General features: G+C 38.5%; 1 protein-coding gene across 2 annotated transcripts in view; it reads right to left on the bottom strand.

The window, feature by feature from the left end:
* The window catches only part of NUDCD1 (NudC domain containing 1), an 81,885-nt gene that overhangs the window by 34,726 nt on the left and 25,056 nt on the right, over positions 1-22,103 (bottom strand). For both annotated transcript variants that reach the window (XM_049854580.1, XM_049854581.1), the window contains exons 3-4: positions 5,470-5,655; positions 1,907-2,087 (exon numbers count right to left, since the gene is read on the bottom strand). In XM_049854580.1, coding sequence (XP_049710537.1) covers positions 1,907-2,087; positions 5,470-5,655 — 367 coding nt within the window. The remainder of the gene's footprint in view (positions 1-1,906; positions 2,088-5,469; positions 5,656-22,103) is intronic.

Raw genomic sequence — 22,103 nt, 5'->3', positions numbered from 1 at the left:
CTATATTAGTAATACAGGAGCGTGGCAGGGAAAAACTAGACATTGAGTAAAGAAAGATAATGTTATCCACAGAAAATTAATGTTTCTACAGTTATAACCTCGGGAGAAACCAGTTGAGCCAAGGAAGCGAAGATGAAGAGAATGGAGGTGACAGAGCTACAACAGAGTCTTTGTGTTCTGAGGTAATCTAATGAAAGTTATTGTGGACTGAGGTCAAGTGTCCTGGAGAAAGAGAGGAGGAATGTGCACGAAGATTTCTCTTTTTAAGATGTTACAGTGCACACCTTAACAAAAAGATTAAAGTTTCTATTAGCTAAAGCGTATTTTTTTATTGTTAGTTGCTGTTGAGTCAATTCCCTTATAGCGACCCCATGTGTGCAGGGTTTTCAAAGCTGTGACCTTTCGGAAGATCACTACGCCCATCTTTCAAGGCACCTCTGGGTGGGTTCGAACTGCCAACCTTTCAACTCGAAGTCAAGTCCTTAACTGTTTGTACCACCCAGGGACTCCTTATATTATCTAAAGCAGGGTTCAAGAAATTATGGCCTGTGGCCCCAATCAGAATCTCTGCCTTTTTTTGTACGGCCTGAAAACTAAGAATGAATTTTACATTTTTAAATGGTTGGAAAAAAAATCCAAAGAATACTTAATTACATGTAAAATGATATGAAATTCCAATTTCAGTGTCTACAAATACAGCATTATTGAAACACAGTGATGCTCACTCATTTTTGTGTCATCAATGGCTGCTTTTGTGCCACACTGGCACAGTTGAGTAGTTGTGACAGAGATCATATAGTCCACAAAGCCTGAAGTATTTACCATCTGGCCTTTTACAGAAAAAGTTTGCCAACCCCTAATCTAAAAGTTTGTTACTCTGCTCCTCAAGAGATAAAACATCTACACTGGGGGAAAAAGAACAAACAAATCATATTAAATACTTCAAAGAACAAATATGAGAGATTTGTTCAGCTTAGTTAAAAACTATTCTGCCATATAGAGAGACAGAAAGGGAGGGAAGGACAGTTTTAAAATAACATAGAGAGGTCTATTAGGAAACATCTACTAAGAGCCTTTGTCAGATTGTAAACTTGCAGCTAGTGTAAATAAAATATTTTTCCATAGGGATAAATAATAATTTAAAATTGTCAAGTCAAATAAGTAATAAACAAATAAAGTAATAAATAAGTTAATAAAAATTGCTGAGACAAAGAGAAAAGCCATCATGGAAACAAGCTCCCTTAGTTCTTGACTACAGAAAAAATACACATAGTGAGTCAGTAAGAACTAAGCACTGGCAAAGAACAAGTCCACACTATTAAGGGAATCCTAATTAATAGAGGAGAAAAGTGCCCAAGTTAGAAGCTAGACAGACAGCTTCAAACAGACTTTTCTGCAGGTCAGGACTTTTCTACACCTGGAAGCACTCTGAATGAGAAAAAATAACAATCTTCCTGAGGGTAGAAGTAAACAACAAAGTTCAGTTCGACTTTAAAAAAATCACAGTTGTGATTTAATGAAATAAAGGTACTCATTTCCAACTAAGTATTTATATTAAATTGAACTGTAATTTATGGTTAATTTAATTTATATATATATAAATTCTTGTGTAAGAATATTTGTATATATTAATATATACATTTTAAATTCTTCAAAAACTATGTAATAATATCTCTTTTTATACAAAACATACAACTGACTATGAAGGCACACTACTATTTTTTTCTGTTATCCATACCTGAGAACTTAACTACAGAAATCACTCAGTTCATCAGCTGGCAGGTCCTAGAATCATAATATAATGACCAAGAAAGTGCCAACAACATTTAGAGACAGCCTTGCATTTTAAAACCTATGAAATGAGGACAACCACCACAGAAAGAGTCAGAATTCTTTTATATTTTACCTTTATTTTTCCTACTGATAGTGACCCATTCCAAAGAAACATAGAAACCACTTCCTTTCATATCCAATTCCTCCTTTTCTATTCGAAGAAGAAGGGTAGCTATTGAATGTTCTTCATCTTTTAGCAATGAGATACTGTGAATTATGATAAAAGGACTCCCAAGTTCTTCATTAAACATGATCTACAAAAAAAGATTACAAACACAAAAATGTACATATTACATGAATGTAGAGGGAATACGACAGAATTCTAACAATCCAACAATCAATGTGAATATACAAGGAATACAAAAATTAAAAAAAGAAAAAAAAAAAGCCTTTGGATAAAGGTGGCAACACTGAGTAATGTCCCTTAAGAAAGCTTTTAAAAAATATCTATTTGGATAACAGAAAAATGATCAGTACTCTTGGCTTAAAAACAAAGAAAACACTAGGGCATGAAAAAGTATCTAAAGGAGAATGAGAAGTAGAAGTGAAGACACAGGAGCCGGTCAACATTCATTCTCCAACTCTTCCCCTGACTCATATATGATCTAGTTCTGCTTTCTCCCTCTTCCTTTCTGGAAACTGTGTGGGTGTTTATGTGTGCATGCTTATGTACATGCTTTTTCTCTATTGGTTTTATATTGTTTTTTGACTTGTTTACAGAATTAAGAGTCAAAGGAACTGCAGAGCAAATCACTGTTAAACTTTATTTTCTCAAAAACAAAAGGGCCCATTTGCCTTCAAAAGACATAACTCAACACATGCTATTTAAAACACAATCCTGAAGTTGCTTTAAAAAAAGTAAATCTAAGTAGCATACACACAGTTACACAAAATCCTATAAAATTCTTTTTTATACCAAGAACACAATCTAAAGCAATAGATATTTCATTAGCATGAATGCTAAATAGGATTTTTGAGACTTGTAAACAAGATTTTTCAAATAAATAACTAGAGAAAAATGAATAGTTGAAAAAACACCTTATTAGAAACAGCATCTCTCTCTTTTTTAAATGTGTATTTAAATTCCCTCTTACCTGCTCCCTCTTGAAAGACTTGTAATGAAAAGTTTACTTTAAAGTCATCTATTTGCCTACGTGTTTGGGAACTTCTGCCAAAATTATTCAAATAGTAAATCTCTGGAATCTATTCTAAAGGTTTCCATAAGCAGAAAGAAAAAATAAACAACCCTCCACTACTGATAACAGGGATGACAGACGAAGACAGGTTTTCGGTTGGTTGATTGGGTTTTGCTTTTGGGGAGACTATGGGAGATAAAAAGGAGCCGAGCCCTGGTGGTGCAGTGGTTAAGTGCTCAGCTGTGAACCAAAAGGTCGGTGGTTCGAACCCACCAGTCGCTCCATGGGAGAAAGATACGGCAGTCTGCTTCCATAAAGATTATGGCCTTGGAAATCGTATGGGGCAGTTCTATTCTGTCTAATAGTGTCATGACGAGTCGGAATCAACTCTACACCAATGGGTTATGAGAGACAAAGAAGAGGAAGGGCAAGTGAGAATCAAAAAGTATTGCCAGGTTTGTTTCCTCTTTTTCCTTCTCTCTCACCTGAATAAGAGAGACTGGAATGAAATCCGAGTAGATGCCTGGACTTATAAAACTTATTATGCTGAATTTTCCAGTCTTCTGAGCAAGGTCAGTATCTGAACTGTGATACTGTTAATATACAGCACCATCACATTAGAGGCAACATATTTGGAAAGCACATTTCTACATTTCGGTCATCGCCACCACCCTTGGCCCCCTTTTAACCTATCATGTCCCGCAATTACTCCCACCTCTAGCTCCCTCTATTAGATCAAAAAAAAAAAAAAGACCAATTCCTCCAAAACTCCAGAAACTCACCTAAGTTGTTTCTCCTAAAGCGATCAATATTCTGCAATATTCTTCTCACCTCACTAACCCCAATGTCCAGTCAAAATTGCTAACTGAAAACACCAGAGACACGCTTATTTCATTACTGCAGTGTATAATGAGGACAGCATAAAGTAGACTTAAACTTTTCACTGAATAAAAAAATATATATTGGAGACCTAATAAGTGACAAGGAGATACATACAGGAGAAGCAAAAAGAATTATAAACCCACATGAATCTCCTTCTGGTGGAATGTGTGGTATTACTTTTACGCTGAAGGTGACCTGGGTCAGTCTGTCTTTGCTATTCTACCTGTAAAGCCAAGAGAATCCACTCAGCTTGATAATAAGTAAATTCTTATTCATCTCTCTTCTCCCAGTCAATCTCAAAACCTCTTCCAACCTTTTCAGGTAGCTGTGTTATGACCACATTGCCTTACTAAAAAACATAAAGTTATTACTAGAGGCCACAGCAGAAAATATCAGTGTCCAGATAATACTTATTGGAAGCTAGGAGTGCAAACAGCTTCTATACACAAGTTATTGTTGTTCTGGTTTACTGTAGGTTTTTTCTGCTCAGTTTTTTGAACATACTACAATTGAGTAGGATAGGTAACCCACTCAGTGTAATTTTAGTAAGATAGGTAAACCATTTGCTCCTAAGGCCTTACTGGTTTTTCTCAAATAATTTAAGCCTGTTTTTACGGACATTTGTTGATCTGGAAAAAATATTTTATGAGATGTAAATCTATTAAGTCTTTAACGCTTTATACACCCAGAGCTAAAGGCTACCTGCTGAAATTTAGAATGTAGCAGTATAAAAATATACTTAATAGTATAATTCAAAGCTGAAAGAAATAAATTCTTCAATTATCAACCCAGTATTATTTTCTACTTTCAAAAACTGTAGCTCATGAAGAAAGCAATTTCTTATTACTCTTAAAATCCTAACCTCCTCTCCAGATTTAAATTTAATTAAAAAAAAAAATGTCATCTTAGACTTTGGTATATAACTATATTTACATTTAATACATTTTTCTAAGTAGAGAATATTCTGGTAAACCATCTGACTAATGTAAACACACTAGCAAATCTAGCATGAAGGTAGAAGAGAAAAACTATCCCAATGTAATTCTTTGGTCAGCTCTTCAGGAAGTCAATGTCAATGCTTCGGGCATTGTTTTAACATAAAAACCACTCAGCAAGTATTTGCTAAATAAACGAATGCAATTCTTGGTAACTGCGACGATCACAGATCAAAACAGGAATGGATCCACAATCAACATATCAGTCTTGTAAAAGATACATATATATATAATTTAACTAAAGAAAAAGAGATTTAAAACTTCATATATCATGAAAACCAAGAGATCACACTTAATCTATCCTTGAAAAGTGTTATTTCAAAATACCAAAAGCCAAACCAAATCCATTGCCGTTGCGTGGATTTCGACTCAGAGTGACCCCATAGAACATGGCAGAACTGCTCAATGGGGTTTCCAGTGCTGTAAATCTTTACGGAAGCAGACTGCCACATCTTTCTCCGTGGGGCAGCTGGTGGCTTCAAACCATCGACCTTTCGGTTAGCAGGCAGGCGCTTAACCATTGTGCCACCAGGGCTCCTATTTAAAAATAAGTGAGTTCTAACTTATATATACTTTCTGGACTTTGCTTAAGACGTCTAAAACAATTTTTAAAACATCCTCACCTCCCATTTTTCAGAAGTGTTATTTCCACGTTCATCTGTTGCAATGAGATACAATCTTCCAGTCCCATCTGATAAGGTGACCCAGGTAGAAGACGTAAAATGAATAGATGCACAAAGGCGACTGTCATACACAGTCAAATCTTCAGGAAGTCGAAACACCTCCCGTGGTTTTCCTAAGGCAGTGTCCTATAAAGAAGCCAAACATTACGAATTAATCCTTCCCTTTCCTGGCTCCAAACACACATAAAAAAATACATGCAGTGTACTGGTTTGAAAATATGTCCACAAATTCTTGACAATCCTCTTTTCAAGAGATGGAGGCTAATCCCCCTCCCTTTCAGTGTGGGCTGTACTCTGACTCACATCTAACAAAATATGGCAGAAATGACGGTATGTGACTTGTAAGACTAGGTCATTAAAACACATTTTATGTTTCACACTGCCCTCTCTCTTGGATTGCATGCTCTGTATCATGTGTGAGGACACTTACGGAGACCATGGAGAGACCCATATGGGAAAGAACTGAGGCCTCTGCCAATAATCGGCACCTTGTGAGGGAATTATTTTGGAAGTGTATCCTTCAGCCCTAGTTAAGCCTTCAGATAACTGCAGTCTTGGTTGACACACTGATTAAAACCTCATGAGCAACCCTGAGCAAGTACCACCCAGCTGAGCCACTCCCAGATTTCTGACCCATAGAAATGGTATGAGATAATGTTTATTGTTTCAAGTCTCCAATTTGTGGAATAATTTGTGACACAGAAATAACTAGCTAATACATGTAGTAATCTAGTTTTCATTCTTTTGTTGCATAAAGATTACTGCTAACTTGTGTTTTTGAGAACAAATTTTTATGTCTATGTCCTTATAACTTAAAGTTATAATCTAGTTTGCATCATTTAAAATGTTTTAGAGGAAAATATATAAAATACCTAAAATTCAGGAAATAAACTCATGTACTAAAGTACAATAAATTCAACATTTTTTTAATTTAAATGTTAGTTTTCAGTTTAACAGGCTTTCCTACTGGAAAAGCATAATCCTTGACACACGCATTTCATCCCCCACTCCTGGACTGTTAGTTGTTGCTGTGTGCCGTTGAGCAGAATCCGACTCATAGGGATCCTATAGGACAGAGCAGAACTGTCCTGTAAGTTTTCCTAGGTTCTAATGTTTATGGGAGCAGATCACCAGGTCTTTTCTCCTGCAGAGTGGCTGGTGGGTTCAAACTGCCAACCTTTCAGGTTAACAGCCAGATCACTTAACCACTGAGTTACCAGGGCTCCTTTTGGAGTTCTTTAGACCTATGCACATGTTAATAAAATTCAAATAAACTCTATACAATGTCCTGGAAACCCTGGTGGCAGTGGTTAAGAGTTTGGCTGCTAACCAAAAATTCAGGAGTTTGAATATACCAGGTACTCCTTGGAAGCCCTACAGGCAGTTCAACTCTGTCCTACAGAGCCGCTATGATTCGAAATCCACTCGACGGCAAAGGGTTAGGGGCTCTTTTTGGTATATCAAACCAAATCCATTGCCGTCGAGTAGATTCTGACTCATAAAATAGGCAATAAAATACTTTATTCCATAAATCCTAAATTAGAGCATTAAATTATTTTTGAATAAACTCCACTGATGGTTTTCTATCATAATACTGCCTTATATTACTAGCATTTATAATATTCAGGTCTCACCCAATCATTTTCTTCTTCCTCACAAGAAAGATTAATGTAACTATGTTCAAGGCTGTTGAAAACCATTCTGAGGTAACATTTCAAAGCTGGTTTGCAAAGAATTAAAACTTCATTGATGAATGGAACAGTTACTGAATGACTATAATCTACAAGTATTGCATTAAATAAACTGCTTTGACATTTTACCATCTAATTGTCACCAAACTCTATGAAGGTGAAATTATTATGCCCACTTTAACAAGACAGAGAGGCTCAAGAATGTAATATAATTTGCCTGAAATGCCACTGCTAGAAAGTGGAAGAGCCAAGATTTAAATCCTGGTCAACCTCACTCTTAAAAGTTGATCTTCTTTCTCCTATTCCACATTTTCTTAAAAACAGACCACTTCCCAAGTTTTTCTAAACAAATGTACGTCAGATTTCATTGTAATTTCTAGAACACACTAAAAAAGACTATGAACTCAACTACCATATCCAGTTTTTCTTCAGGCTAACATATTCTACAGTGGGTGGCACAGTGGTTAAAGTGTCCGGCCACTAACTGAAAAGTCAATGAGTGGTTCGAACCTATCAGCTGCTCCTGCCTCTAGAAAAAGATATAGCAGTCAGTTTTCATAAAGATTTACAGCCTTGGAAACCCTAGGGGGCAGTTCTACTCTGTCCTATAGGATTATTATGAGTTTGGATCAACTCAAATGCAGTGGATTCGATTTTGGTTTTCTGATCAATAAAATGTAATATAAAAATTATAATGTTAACGTATTGTATATAAATGACATTATAAATAAATCATAAACAAATACTAATACATAAACTGTATATTCATGAAAAAAATCTCTGAACAGTGGTTTTGGGGCCTTTTAGCAGCAGCTACTAGCAGACAAGCTTAAAATTAACAGAGTAGATTTCTAATACATATACATTTATAGAAAGGGCTACTCTAGTTAAAAAAAGTTTCAAACAACATTAGATAAGCATACCATTTACCAATTTATTAAACACTGAAGTACAAAATTTTTGTCCTTTTAAAAGGATCTGATCTTTTTCCTGAGAAAGGCTTTTATCACTAATAACCAATAACTTTATCTGGAAACCCACCCAGTGCCGTCAAGTCGATTGCAACTCATAGCGACCCTATAAAGAGACAATATAAAAACCTTCCTTTTCCTTTTTTTTGCCAAAGCTTTTAGAAAAAAAAGTTTTAGTTCATTGTAGTTTGAGTCATGTCTCCATGTAACATAAAGCTTTCAATAATGCACACACAGTTCTAAGAATGTATACTTCCCTTTTGTTTTCTCTTTTTTTTAATTAATTTTTATTAAGCTTCAAGTGAACATTTACCATTCCAATCAGTCTGTCACATGTAGGTTTACATACATCTTACTCCCTTTTCCCACGTGCTCTCCCCCTATTCAGTCAGTCCTTTCAGTCTCTCGTTTCGTGCCAATTTTGCCATCTTCCCTCTCTCTCTATCTTCCCATCCCCCCTCCCGTCAAGAGTTGCCAACACACTCTCCAGTGTCCACCTGATTTAATTAGCTCACTCTTCATCAGCATCTCTCTCCCCCCCGCTGACCAGTCCTTTTCACGCCTGATGAGTTGTCTTCGGGGATGGTTCCTGTCCTGTGCCATCAGAAGTTCTGGGGAGCATTGTCTCTGGGATTCCTCTAGTCGCAGTCATACCATTAGGTATGGTCTTTTTATGAGAATTTGGGGTCTGTATCCCATTGGTCTCCTGCTCCCTCAGGAGTTGTCTGTTGTGCTCCCTAACAGGGCAGACATCGATTGTGGCCGGGCACCAACTAGTTCTTCTGGTCTCAGGATAATGTAGGTCTCTGGTTCACGTGGCCCTTTCTGTCTCTTGGGTTCTTAGTTGTCGTGTGACCTTGGTGTTCTTCCTTTGCCCTTGCTCCAGGTGGGTTGAGACCAATTGATGTATCTTAGATGGCCGCTTGTTGGCATTTAGGACCCCAGGCGCCACAATTCAAAGTGGGATGCAGAATGTTTTCATAATAGAATTATTTTGCCCATTGACTTAGAAGTCCCCTCAAACCATGTTCCCCAGACCCCAGCCCCTGCTCCGCTGACCTTTGAAGCTTTCATTTTATCCCAGAAACCTCTTTGCTTTTAGTCCAGTCCAATTAGGCTGACCTTCCTTGTATTGAGTGTTGTCTTTCCCTTCGCCCAAAGCAGTTCTTATCTACTGATTGATCAATAAAAAACCCTCTCCCTCCCTCCCTCCCTCCCCCCTTTGTAACCACAAAAGTATGTGTTCTTCTCCGTTTTTTCTATTTCTCAAGATCTTATAATACTGGTCTTATACAATATTTGTCCTTTTGCCTCTGACTCATTTCACTCAGCATAATGCCTTCCAGATTCCTCCAAGTTATGAAATGTTTCAGAGATTCGTCACTGTTCTTTATTGATGCGTAGTATTCCACTGTGTGAATATACCACAATTTATTTACCCATTCATCCGTTGACGGACATCTTGGTTGCTTCCAGCTTTTTGCTATTGTAAACAGAGCTGCAAAAAACATGGGTGTGCATATATCTGTTTGTGTGAAGGCTCTTGTATCTCTAGGGTATAGTCCGAGGAATGGGATTTCTGGGTTGTATGGTAGTTCTATTTCTAACTGTTTAAGATAACGCCAGATGGATTTCCAAAGTGGTTGTACCATTTTACAATCCCAGCAGCAGTGTATGAGAGTTCCAATCTCTCCGCAGCCTCTCCAACATTTATTATTTTGTGTTTTTTGGATTAATGCCAGTCTAGTTGGTGTGAGATGGAATCTCATCGTAGTTTTAATTTGCATTTCTCTAATGGCTAATGAACGGGAGCATTTTCTCATGTATCTGTTGGCTGCCTGAATATCTTCTTTAGAGAAATGTGTGTTCATATCCTTTGCCCACTTCTTGATTGGGTTGTTTGTCTTTTTGTGGTTGAGTTTTGACAGAATCATGTAGATTTTAGAGATCAAGTGCTGGTCTGAGATGTCATAGCTGAATATTCTTTCCCAGTCTGTAGGTGGTCTTTTTACTCTTTTGGTGAAGTCTTTAGATGAGCATAGGTGTTTGATTTTTAGTAGCTCCCAGTTACCTGGTTTCTCTTCATTGTTTTTGGTAATGTTTTGTATTCTGTTTATGCCCTGTATTAGGGCTCCTAGGGTTGTCCCTATTTTTTCTTCCATGATCTTTATCGTTTCAGTCTTTATGTTTAGGTCTTTGATCCACTTGGAGTTAGTTTTTGTGCATGGTGTGAGATATGGGTCCTGTTTCATTCTTTTGCAAATGGATATCCAGTTATGCCAGCACCATTTGTTAAAAAGACTATCATTTCCCCAATTGACTGACACTGGTCCTTTGTCAAATATCAGCTGCTCATACATGGATGGATTTATATCTGGGTTCTCAATTCTGTTCCATTGGTCTATGTACCTGTTGTTGTACCAGTACCAGGCTGTTTTGACTACTGTGGCTGTATAATAGCTTCTGAAATCAGGTAGAGTGAGGCCTCCCACTTTCTTCTTCTTTTTCAGTAATGCTTTGCTTATCCGGGGGTTCTTTCCCTTCCATATGAAATTAGTAATTTGTTTCTCTATACCCTTAAAATATGACATTGGTATTTGAATTGGAAGTGCGTTATATGTATAGATGGCTTTTGGTAGAATAGACATTTTTACTATGTTAAGTGTTCCTATCCATGAGCAGGGTATGTTTTTCCACTTAAGTATGTCCTTTTGAATTTCTTGTAGCAGAGTTTTATAGTTTTCTTTCTATAGGTCTTTTACATCCTTGGTAAGATTTATTCCTAAGTATTTTATCTTCTTGGGGGCTACTGTGAATGGTATTGATTTGGTGATTTCCTCTTCGGTGTTCTTTTTAGTTGATGTAGAGGAATCCAAGTGATTTTTGTATGTTTGTTTTATAACCTGAGACTCTGCCAAACTCTTCTATTAGTTTCAGTAGTTTTCTGGAGGATTCCTTAGGGTTTTCCGTGTATACGATCATGTCATCTGCAAATAGTGATAGCTTTACTTCCTCCTTGCCAATCTGGATACCCTTTATTTCTTTGTCTAGCCCAATTGCCCTGGCTAGGACTTCAAGTATGATGTTGAATAAGAGTGGTGATAAAGGGCATCCTTGTCTGCTTCCCGTTCTCAAGGGAAATGCTTTCAGGTTCTCTCCATTTAGAGTGATATTGGCTGTTGGCTTTGCATAGATGCCCTTTATTATGTTGAGGAATTTTCCTTCAATTCCTATTTTGGTAAGAGTTTTTATCATAAATAGGTGTTGAACTTTGTCAAATGCCTTTTCTGCACCTATTGATAAGATCATATGGTTTTTATCTTTTGTTTTATTTATGTGATGGATTACATTAATGGTTTTTCTGATATTAAACCAGCCTTGCATACCTGGTATAAATCCCACTTGATTAGGGTGAATTATTTTTTTGATGTGTTGTTGGATTCTATTGGTTAGAATTTTGTTGAGGATTTTTGCATCTATGTTCATGAGGGATATAGGTCTAAAATTTTCTTTTTTTGTAATGTCTTTACCTGGTTTTGGTATCAGTGAGATGGTAGCTTCATAGAATGAGTTGGGTAGTATTCCGTCTTTTTCTATGCTTTGAAATACCTTCAATAGTAGTGGTGTTAGGTCTTCTCTGAAGGTTTGGTAGAACTCTGCAGTGAAGCCATCTGGGCCAGGACTTTTTTTTGTTGGAAGTTTTTTGATTACCATTTCAATCTCTTTTTTTGTTATGGGTCTATTTAGTTGTTCTACTTCTGAATGTGTTAGTTTAGGTAGGTAGTAATTTTCCAAGAATTTATCCATTTCTTCTAGGTTTTCAAATTTGTTAGAGTATAATTTTACGTAGTAATCTGAAATGATTCTTTTAATTTCATTTGGCTCTGTTGTGATGTGGTCCTTCTCGTTTCTTATTCGGGTTATTTGTTTCCTTTCCTGTTTTTCTTTAGTCAGTCTAGCCAATGGTTTATCAATTTTGTTAATTTTTTCCAAGAACCAGCTTTTGGCTTTGTTAATTCTTTCAATTGTTTTTCTGTTCTCTAATTCATTTAGTTCAGCTCTAATTTTTATTATTTGTTTTCTTCTGGTGCCTGATGGGTTGGTTCTTTTGTTGCTCACTTTCTATTTGTTCAAGTTGTCGGGACAGTTCTCTAATTTTGGCTCTTTCTTCTTTTTGTATGTGTGCATTTATCAATATAAATTGGCCTCTGAGCACTGCTTTTGCTGTGTCCCAGAGGTTTTGATAGGAAGTATTTTCATTCTCGTTGCTTTCTAAGAATTTCCTTATTCCCTCCTTGATGTCTTCTATAACCCAGTCTTTTTTCAGGAGGGTATTGTTCATTTTCCAAGTATTTGATTTCTTTTCCCTAGTTTTTCTGTTATTGATTTCTAGCTTCATTGCCTTGTGGTCTGAGAAGATGCTTTATAATATTTCGATGTTTTGCATTCTGCACAGATTTGTTTTGTGACCTAATATGTGGTCTATTCTAGAGAATGTTCCATGTGCACTAGAAAAAAAAGTATATTTTGCAGCAGTTGGGTGGAGAGTTCTGTATAAGTCTATGAGGTCAAGTTGCTTGATTGTTGTAATTAGGTCTTCCGTGTCTCTATTGAGCTTCTTACTGGATGTCCTGTCCTTCTCCGAAAGTGGTGTGTTGAAGTCTCCTAGTATAAATGTGGAAGTGTCTATCTCACTTTTCAATTCTGTTAAAATTTGATTAATGTATCTTGCAGCCCTGTCACTGGGTGCGTAAATATTTAATATGGTTATGTCTTCCTGATCAATTGTGCCTTTTATCATTATATAGTGTCCTTCTTTATCCTTTGTGGCGGATTTAAGTCTAAAGTCTATTTTGTCAGAAATTAATATTGCTACTCCTCTTCTTTTTTGCTTATTATTTGCTTGATGTATTTTTTTCCATCCTTGGAGTTTTAGTTTATTTGTGTCTCTAAGTCTAAGGTGTGTCTCTTGTAGGCAGCATATAGATGGATCGTGTTTCTTTATCCAGTCTGTGACTCTCTGTCTCTTTATTGGTGCATTTAGTCCATTTACATTCAGCGTAATTATAGATAAATAAGTTTTTAGTGCTGTCATTTTGATGCCTTTTCATGTGTGTTGCTGGCCATTTCATTTTTCCACATACTTTTTTGTGCTGAGACGTTTTCCTTAGTAGATTGTGAGATCCTCATTTTCATAATGTTTAACTTTATGTTTGTTGAGTCGTTACGTTTTTCTTGGCTTTTTTCTTGAGTTATAGAATTGATATTCCTTTTTGTAGTTACCTTATTATTTACCCCTATTTTTCTAAGTAAAAACCTAACTTGTATCGTTCTATATCGCCTTGTATCACTCACTCTCCATCTGGCAGTTCAATGCCTCCTATATTTAGCCCCTCTTTTTGATTATTGTGATCGTTTATCTATTGATTTCCATGATTTCCTGTTATGTGTATTATATTGTTTATTTATTTTTTAGAATTAATCTTAATTTGTTTGTTTTTGTGCTTTCCCTATTTGAGTTGTGTTGATATCAGGACGTTCTGTTTCGTGACCTTGTATTGTGCTGGTACCTGATATTATTGGTCATCAGGCCAAACAATCTCCTTTAGCATTTCTTGCAGTCTTGGTTTAGTTTTTGCAAATTCTCTAAACTTGTGTTTATCTGTAAATATCTTAATTTCTCCTTCATATTTCAGAGAGAGTTTTGCTGGATATATGATCCTTGGTTGGCAGTTTTTCTCCTTCAGTGCTCTGTATACGTCATCCCATTCCCTTCCTGCCTGCATGGTTTCTGCTGAGTAGTCTGAACTTATTCTTATTGATTCTCCCTTGAAGGAAACCTTTCTTTTCTCCCTGGCTGCTTTTAAAATTTTCTGTTTGTCTTTGGTTTTGGCAAGTTTGATGATAATATGTCTTGGTGTTTTTCTTTTTGGATCAATCTTAAATGGGGTTCGATGAGCATCTTGGATAGATATCCTTTCGTCTTTCATGATGTCAGGGAAGTTTTGTGTCAGGAGTTCTTCAACTATTTTCTCTGTCTTTTCTGTCCCCCCTCCCTGTTCTGGGACTCCAATCACTCGCAAGTTATCCTTCTTCATAGAGTCCCACATGATTCTTAGGGTTTCTTCATTTTTTTTAATTCTTTTATCTGATTTTTTTTCAGCTATGTTGGTGTTGATTCCCTGGTCCTCCAGAAGTCCCAGTCTACATTCTAATTGCTCGAGTCTGCTCCTCTGACTTTCTATTGCGTTGTCTAATTCTGTAATTTTATTGTTAATCTTTTGGATTTCTACATGCTGTCTCTCTATGGATTCTTGCAACTTATTAATTTTTCCAGTATGTTCTTGAATAATCTTTTTGAGTTCTTCAACAGTTTTATCAGTGTGTTCCTTGGCTTTTCCTGCAGTTATCCTAATTTCATTTGTGATATCTTTAAGCATTCTGTAAATTAGTTTTTTATATTCTGTATCTGATAATTCCAGGATTGTATCTTCATTTGGGAAAGATTTTGATTCTTTTGTTTGGGGGGTTGGAGAAGCTGTCATGGTCTGTTTCTTTATGTGGTTTGATATGGACTGCTGTCTCCGAGGCATCACTGGGAAACTAGATTTTCCAGGTAATCAGCTAAAAAAAAATGCAGTCAGATCCCTATCTGAATTCTCCCTCTGGCTCAGGGTATTCAGATATTAATGGAGCCGCCTGGGGAGGGTGGGGGAGGGATCAGAGAGCTAGGAGTGTAGCACCACAGAATATAGAGCTGATCCCCGCGTTCACGCTCCGCCCCCGTCCGCCAAAATCCCGGCGGGACGTCTCCCCGGCTGGGACGCTACTCTCTCCGCTCCGAGACCAGTCACTTCCTCCCGGGGACTTCTCCCTCCGGTGCGCCGCACCGCTCACGCGAACTGGGTGGGCGTTGCCCGCAGGAACGGCTGGGTCCGCCCCCGGGGTCTATTCAGGGGAATATAACTGATCCCCGTGCTCACACCCCGCCCGCTCTCGCCAAATTCCCAGCGGGACGGCTCCCCGGCTGGGACGCTGCTCTCCCTGCTCCAAGACCAGTCACTTCCTCCCGGGGACTTCTCCCTCCAGTGCGCTGCACCGCTCGCGCGAACTGGGTGGGAGTTGCCCGCAGGAACGGCTGGGTCCGCCCCCGGGGTCTATTCAGGGGAATATAACTGGACCCCGCGCTCACACCCCGCCCGCTCTCGCCAAATTCCCAGCAGGATGGCTCCCCGGCTGGGACGCTGTTCTCCCCGCTCCGAGACCAGTCACTGCCTCCCGGGGACTTCTCCCTCCGGTGCGCCACGCCGATCCCGCGAACTGGGTGGGCGTCGCCTGCACGACCTGGTGGGCCCGCCCCCTGGGTCAATTCAGGGGAATATAACTGATCCCCATGCTCACACCCCGCCCGCTCTCGCCAAATTCCCAGCGGGACGGCTCCCCAGCTGGGACGCTGCTCTCCCCGCTCCAAGACCTGTCACTTCCTCCCGGGGATTTCTCCCTCTGGTGCGCCATGCCCCACGCGCGAAGTGGGTGGGCGCCCCCCGCACGAACGTCTGGGCCCCCCTCCGGCATTGCTTTAGGGAAGTATAGCTGATCCCCATGCTCGCGCCACGCCCGCTTCCTGCCAAACTCCCGGTGGGACGGCTCCCCGGCTGGGACGCTGCTCTCCCCGCTCCAAGATCAGTCACTGCCTCCCGGGTGCTTCTCCCACCGGCTGCGCTGCTACACCACCTGCGCCAACCAGCTAGACTCCCTCCCGGGATGGGTTCGGGGGGGTAGGGCTGGGCCCCTTGTCTGTGCCATCTGCCCCCCCGGGCTCTGCCCCAGCTCGGCTTCCAAAGGTCACCTGCCTGGTACGCTGGCTCCTAGTTCTGAAAACGATCGCTGTCTGCCCGTATTTGTTTGTTCTCCGTCTCTAAGTCTGTGTTTGTTGTTCAGAGTTCGTAGATTGTTATGTATGTGATCGATTCACTTGTTTTTCCGAGTCTTTGTTGCAAGAGGGATCCGCGGTAGCGTCCACCTAGTCCGCCATCTTGGCCCCGCCCTTGTTTTTTCTTTAACTAGATAAGTAATTTACTTCCTATTAATAAACCCTTACCTGTAAAATAATAAGTTAGATTTTGGCCTACAGATGGACATAATGGCATACGACTGAGCTGGACTAAAAAGCAGTTGTAACCTGCCACTCCATAACACAGTCTCCCAAATATGCTTACAAGTGGAATACAATACCACCTCCCCATCCCACTCCCACTTTGGATGTTCATCTACAAATTACAGAGGCATCACGAGATGACCCTCTGAAACAAACTAATTTTTCAGGTAAATGAAAAAAAAAAAAAAAACATGATAGAAATAACTAGGGAATAATTTTAAAAATTAGGGAATATTAAAAAGTTAAACACATTATTTTAAAGATTAGCCATAAAACTATATAAAACCATATAAAACCATATTTTTGCTTTCCTTAGGTATTTTAAGCACTCTTCCTCCCAAATGACATTTCCCTAAAATTAGAGCTGATAAGCCCACAAGCTAAATTTACTTAAAAATAGAATGCCCACACCGTATACATAAACCAATTCAAAATGGATCAAAGACCTAAATATAAAACCAAAAACTACAAAGATCATGGAAGAAAAAAATGCTGATATATGGCATAAACAGGATACAAACCATAACTAACGATACACAAACACTAGCAGTTAAGCTAAATAAACGGGATCTCCTAAAAACTAAACACTTATGCTCATCAAAAGACTTCAACAAAAGGGTAAAAAGAAAATCTACATACTGAGAAAAAAATTTTGGCTATGACATATCTGACAAAGGTCTAATCTCTAAAATCTATAGGAAAATCTAACACTTCTACGACAAAATAATCTAATTAAGAAATGCACAAAGGATATGAACAGACACTTCACCAAAGCCATTCAGGTGGCTAACAGACACATGAGGAAATGCTCGAGATTACTAGTCATCAGACAAATGCAAGTCAAAACTACAACGAGATACCATCTCACCCCAACATCACTAGCACTAATCAAAAAAAAAAAAAAAAAAGAAGAAAAAAACACATGTTGGAGAGGCTGCAGGGAAATTGGAACCCTTATGCACTGCTGATGGGAATGTAAAATGGTACAACCACTTTGGAAAATGATACAGCGCTTCCTTAAAAAGCTAGAAGTAGAAATACCATATGATCCAGCAATCCCACTCCTAGGAATATACCCTGGAGAAATAAAAGCCATCACAGGACTAAGCATACGCACACCCCTGTTCATTGCAGCATTATTCACAATAGCAAAAAGATGGAAACAACCTAGATGCCCATCAACAGATGAATGCATAAACAAGCTATGGTACATACACACAATGGAATACTACGCAACAATAAAGAACAACGATGCATCTGTGAAACACCTCACAATGTGGATAAATCTGGAGGGCACCATGCTGAGTGAAATAAGTCAATCACAAAATGATAAATACTGTATGAGACCACTATTATAAAAATTCAGGAAAAGGTTTACACACAGAAGAAAGGATCTTTGACGGGTATGAGGGAGGAAAGCGGTGGTGAGGGAAAAACACTAACTAGACAAGAGCCAAGTGGCGACTTTGGCGAAGGATAAGAGAGTACACAAGAAGAAGGAAATCAGTACAACTTGACCAAGAAAAAGTCATAGAAGAGTCATAGACACATGCAAACTCTCTGAGGGACCGAATTACTGGGCTGAGGGCTGGGCATCATGGTCTTGGGGGACATCTAGCTCAACTGGCTTAACAGTTTATAAAAAAAAATGTTCTACATGCTACTTGGGTGAATAGGGTCTGGGGTCTTAAAAGCTTGTGAATGGCCATCTAAGATACATCTACTGATCCCACCCCATTTGGAGCAAAGAAGAATGAATAAACCAAAGACATAAGGGAAAGATTAGTCCAAAGGACTAAGGAACCACAACTACCACAACCTCCACCAGACTGAGTCCAGAACAACTAGATGATGCCCAGCTACTACCACCAACTGCTCTGACAGGGATCACAATAGAGAGTCCCGGTTTGAGGAAGAGAAAAATGTAAAACAAAATTCTACCTGACAAAAAAAGACCAGACTTACCGGTCTGACACAGATGAGAGAAACCCCAAGAGTATGGCCCCCGGAGACCCTTTTAACTCAGTACTGAAGACACTCCTGAGGTTCTCCCTTTTGCCTAAGATTAGACAGGCGTATAAAACAAACAGTAACACATGTAGCTCAACCACGTATATGAGACTAAATGGGCACACCAGCCCAGGGGCAAGGATGAGAAGGCAGGAGGAAAAAGGAAAACTGGATGAATGAAAATGGGGAATTCAAGGTCAAGAAGGGAAGAGTGTTGACACGTCCTGGGGTTGGCAAACAATGTCACAAAACATATGTGTATTAATTGTTTAACAAGAAACTAACTTGCTCTGTAAACTTTCACCTAAAGCACAATTAAAAAAAAAAAAAAAGAATGGAATAAGAGTTCATGGATAAATTAAAAAACACACAAGTATAAAAAGATTAAAAATAACATATTTTTACTGTAGTACTTGGATATGACTATGTTTATGCATATATATAGAAAGATTTTATTGTACTTCAGATGAAAGTTTACAGAACAAACTAGTTTCTCATCAGTTAGCACACACTGTTCTATGACACTGGTTAACAACTCCATGACATGTCAACACTCTCCTATCTCAACCCTGGGTTCCCTATTACCAGCTTTCCTATTCCTTCCTGCCTTTCAGTCCCTGCCCCAGGGCTAGTGTGCCACTTTAGTCTTGTTTTGTTCCACAGGCCTGTTCAATCTGCGGTTGAAGGATAACCCTCAGGAGTGACCTCATTACTGAGCTGAAAGGGTGTCCAGGGGCCATACTCTCAGGTTTCTCCAGTCTCTGTCAGGTCATCAAGTCTGGTCTTTCTTTTTGAGTTAGAATTTTGTTCTACATTTTTCTCCAGCTCTGTCCAGGGCTCTCTATTGTGATCCCTGTCAGAACAGTCAGTGATGGTAGCTGGGCACCACCTAGTATTACTGTACTCGGTCTGGTGGAGGCTGTGGTAGATGTAGTCCATTAGTCTTTTGGACTAATCTTTCCCTTCTATCTTTAATTTTCTTCATTCTTTGCTCCCGAAGGTGTGAGGCCAGTGGAGTATCTTAGATGGCTGCTCACAGGCTTTTAAGGCCACAAATGCTACTCACCAAAGTAGAATGTAGAACATATTCTTTATAAACTATGTTATGCCAATTGAGCTAGATGTTCCCTGAGACCATGGTCCCCACAGCCTTCAGCCCAGCAATTTGGTCCCTCAGGGAGTTTGGCTGTGTCTATGGAACTACCATGATCTTGCCTTGTACAGGTTGTGCTCACTTCCCCTGTACTGTGTACAGTCTTACTCTTCACCAAAGTTTCCCCTTATTGACGGTATTTTTCCATCCCTACCCTTCCCCTCCCTGGTAACCATCAAAGATTGTTTCTTTTTGCATGTAAACTTTCTCATGAGTTTTTACAGTTGTGGTCTCATACAATATTTGTCTTTTTGTGATTGCCTTATTTCACTCAGCATAATGGCCTTCAGATTCATCCATGTTATGAGATGCTTCACAGATTCATCATTATTCTTTATCGTTGCATAATACTCCACTGTGTATGTTTCACAGTTTATTTATCCATTCATCTGTCGATGGGCATCTAGGTTGTTTCCATCTTTTTGCTACTGTGAACAATGCTACACTGAACATGGGTATGCATATGTCTATTCGTGTGATGACTCTGAAGGATATACTCCTAGGAATGGGATTGCTGTATCATATGGTATTTCCATTTCTAGCTTTCTAAGGAAACGCCATGTTGATTTCCAAAATGGTTGTATCATTTTGCATTCACACCAGCAGTGCATAGGATTTCCGGTCTCTCTACAGTCTCTCCAACATTTGTTATTTCCTGTTTTATTGATTCGTGCCAGTAATACTGGGGTGAAATGGTATCTCACTGTGGTTTTGATTTGCATTTCACTAGTGGCTAGAGATCGTGAGTACTTCTTCATGTGTCTGTTGGACAACTGAACGTCTTCTTTGGTGAAGTGTCTGTTCATTTCCTTTGCCCTTTTTTAATTGGATAATTTGTCTTTTTGTTGTAGAGGTGTTGGATTTTCTTGTAGATTTTAGAGATCAGACCTTTTGTTAATATATTTTTATAGGTCATTCTACTCTAGACCCTCTTTAGTGGTAGACACTCGCACACAAAATACATATTTTCCAGTAACTCTTTTTTGGGCACTATATTAAATGTTTCTTTTAAAAATACCCATTTTAAAATATTAACTCAAGAATACAACTAACTCAACAATATAATTAATAACGCAATAAACATTAAGTGCAAAAAAAAAAAGTAAAAAGCCTCTATAAAATTGCATGCTGAACTGCTGCCACCTGCTGGCTCCTGACAAAATCTGAAGGCCAAGTGACTTAGGGACTTGGGCCCTACAGCCTTTACTTTGTCCACAGATAATATTTAGGTATGTGGAGCCCTGGTGGTGCAATGGTTAAAGCACTTGATACAATAAGGGTTGTACACCAGGCACAAGATTTGGTTGTACACCAGGCACAGGAAAGTGCCTCTCTGGGATCTGTGCATGTTTGCATTTACTCAAAGAAAAATTCAGACAGTCAAATGGATACAGAACAGCTGTTTCTGCTACCAAAAAGTCAATGTCTAGTTAGTAGCCAAGACTCTCCACCTACCCCAACACAGAAGCTCAAAGAGTAGGCTGATTTCCTTGGTTGCTGATCAGAAAAAAAGGTATTAAAAGAAGTGTCATTTTCTTCTGTATTACAGGTGCAGAGCTTCTCAAAACTTGGTCACTGTACAACAAGCAAGATCATCTGTGGTGATTGATAATATGGAAGATTCTGGGCTATGACCAACCCCGACAGACTGAATCAATCTTTGAGACTGATTACCCTATAACTTGCTTTTGTTTTAATGAAGAACGCCAAAGGATTCTGACGTACAAACAGTTTGAAAACCAAAGACAAAATCTGAACTAATTAAACAGAAAATACACTAAAAAAACTCCAAACACAGTTCTTAAAAAATATATAAATAGAACCCTCCAAAAACTGATTAAGGAAAAAGATACAAGGTAAAAGTCAACAATCTTAACAGCATAATACATGTAGCTTTACTGCAACAAATTTTACAGCTTAACAGGAAATGATTTCCTAGCAAAATATATATATGACAAAATTATCCAAGAAACAGTATGAATAAACTAGTTACCATAGAATAAATAGGTGATTAGAGAACTACCATCTAAAAGAGTTAATAGCCCTGGTGGCGTAGTGGTTAAGAGCTCAGCTGCTAACATAAAGATCAGCAGTTAAATTCACCAGCAGCTCCTTGGAAACCCTATAAGGTAGTTCTACTCTGTTCTATAGGGTGGCTATGAGTTGGAACCAACTCAGTGGCAGCTAACACCACCACCACAAAAAAGAGCTTTATCTAACATATAAAGAAAAGATCATTCCAATCTTATTTAAATTATTCCAGCCTGCAGAAAAATAAGCTCCCCGATTCACTTAAGGAAGTCAGCAAAACTTTAGCCAAAATCTAATAGATACCAAAAACAAAACTATTATAGACTGATCTCATTTTGTGAACACAAATGCAAATATACTAAATAAAATGTCAGCAAATGGAATCCGGCACTATATCAAAAGAATAATATACTTTCATCAAAAAGAGCTTACCTAAGAATTTATGAAATTAAGGAATTTAAGAACTATATCAATCTAACTTATGACAGTGATAAATTAAGTAGAAACAGGAACAGAAGGAAACAACTTTAAAATAATAAAAGCTACTTACCAAAAGCCAA

The sequence above is a fragment of the Elephas maximus genome, chromosome 15, assembly GCF_024166365.1.
Source record: "Elephas maximus indicus isolate mEleMax1 chromosome 15, mEleMax1 primary haplotype, whole genome shotgun sequence".
Taxonomy (NCBI): Eukaryota; Metazoa; Chordata; class Mammalia; order Proboscidea; family Elephantidae; genus Elephas; species Elephas maximus.
This window is presented reverse-complemented; position numbering and strand designations above follow the sequence as displayed.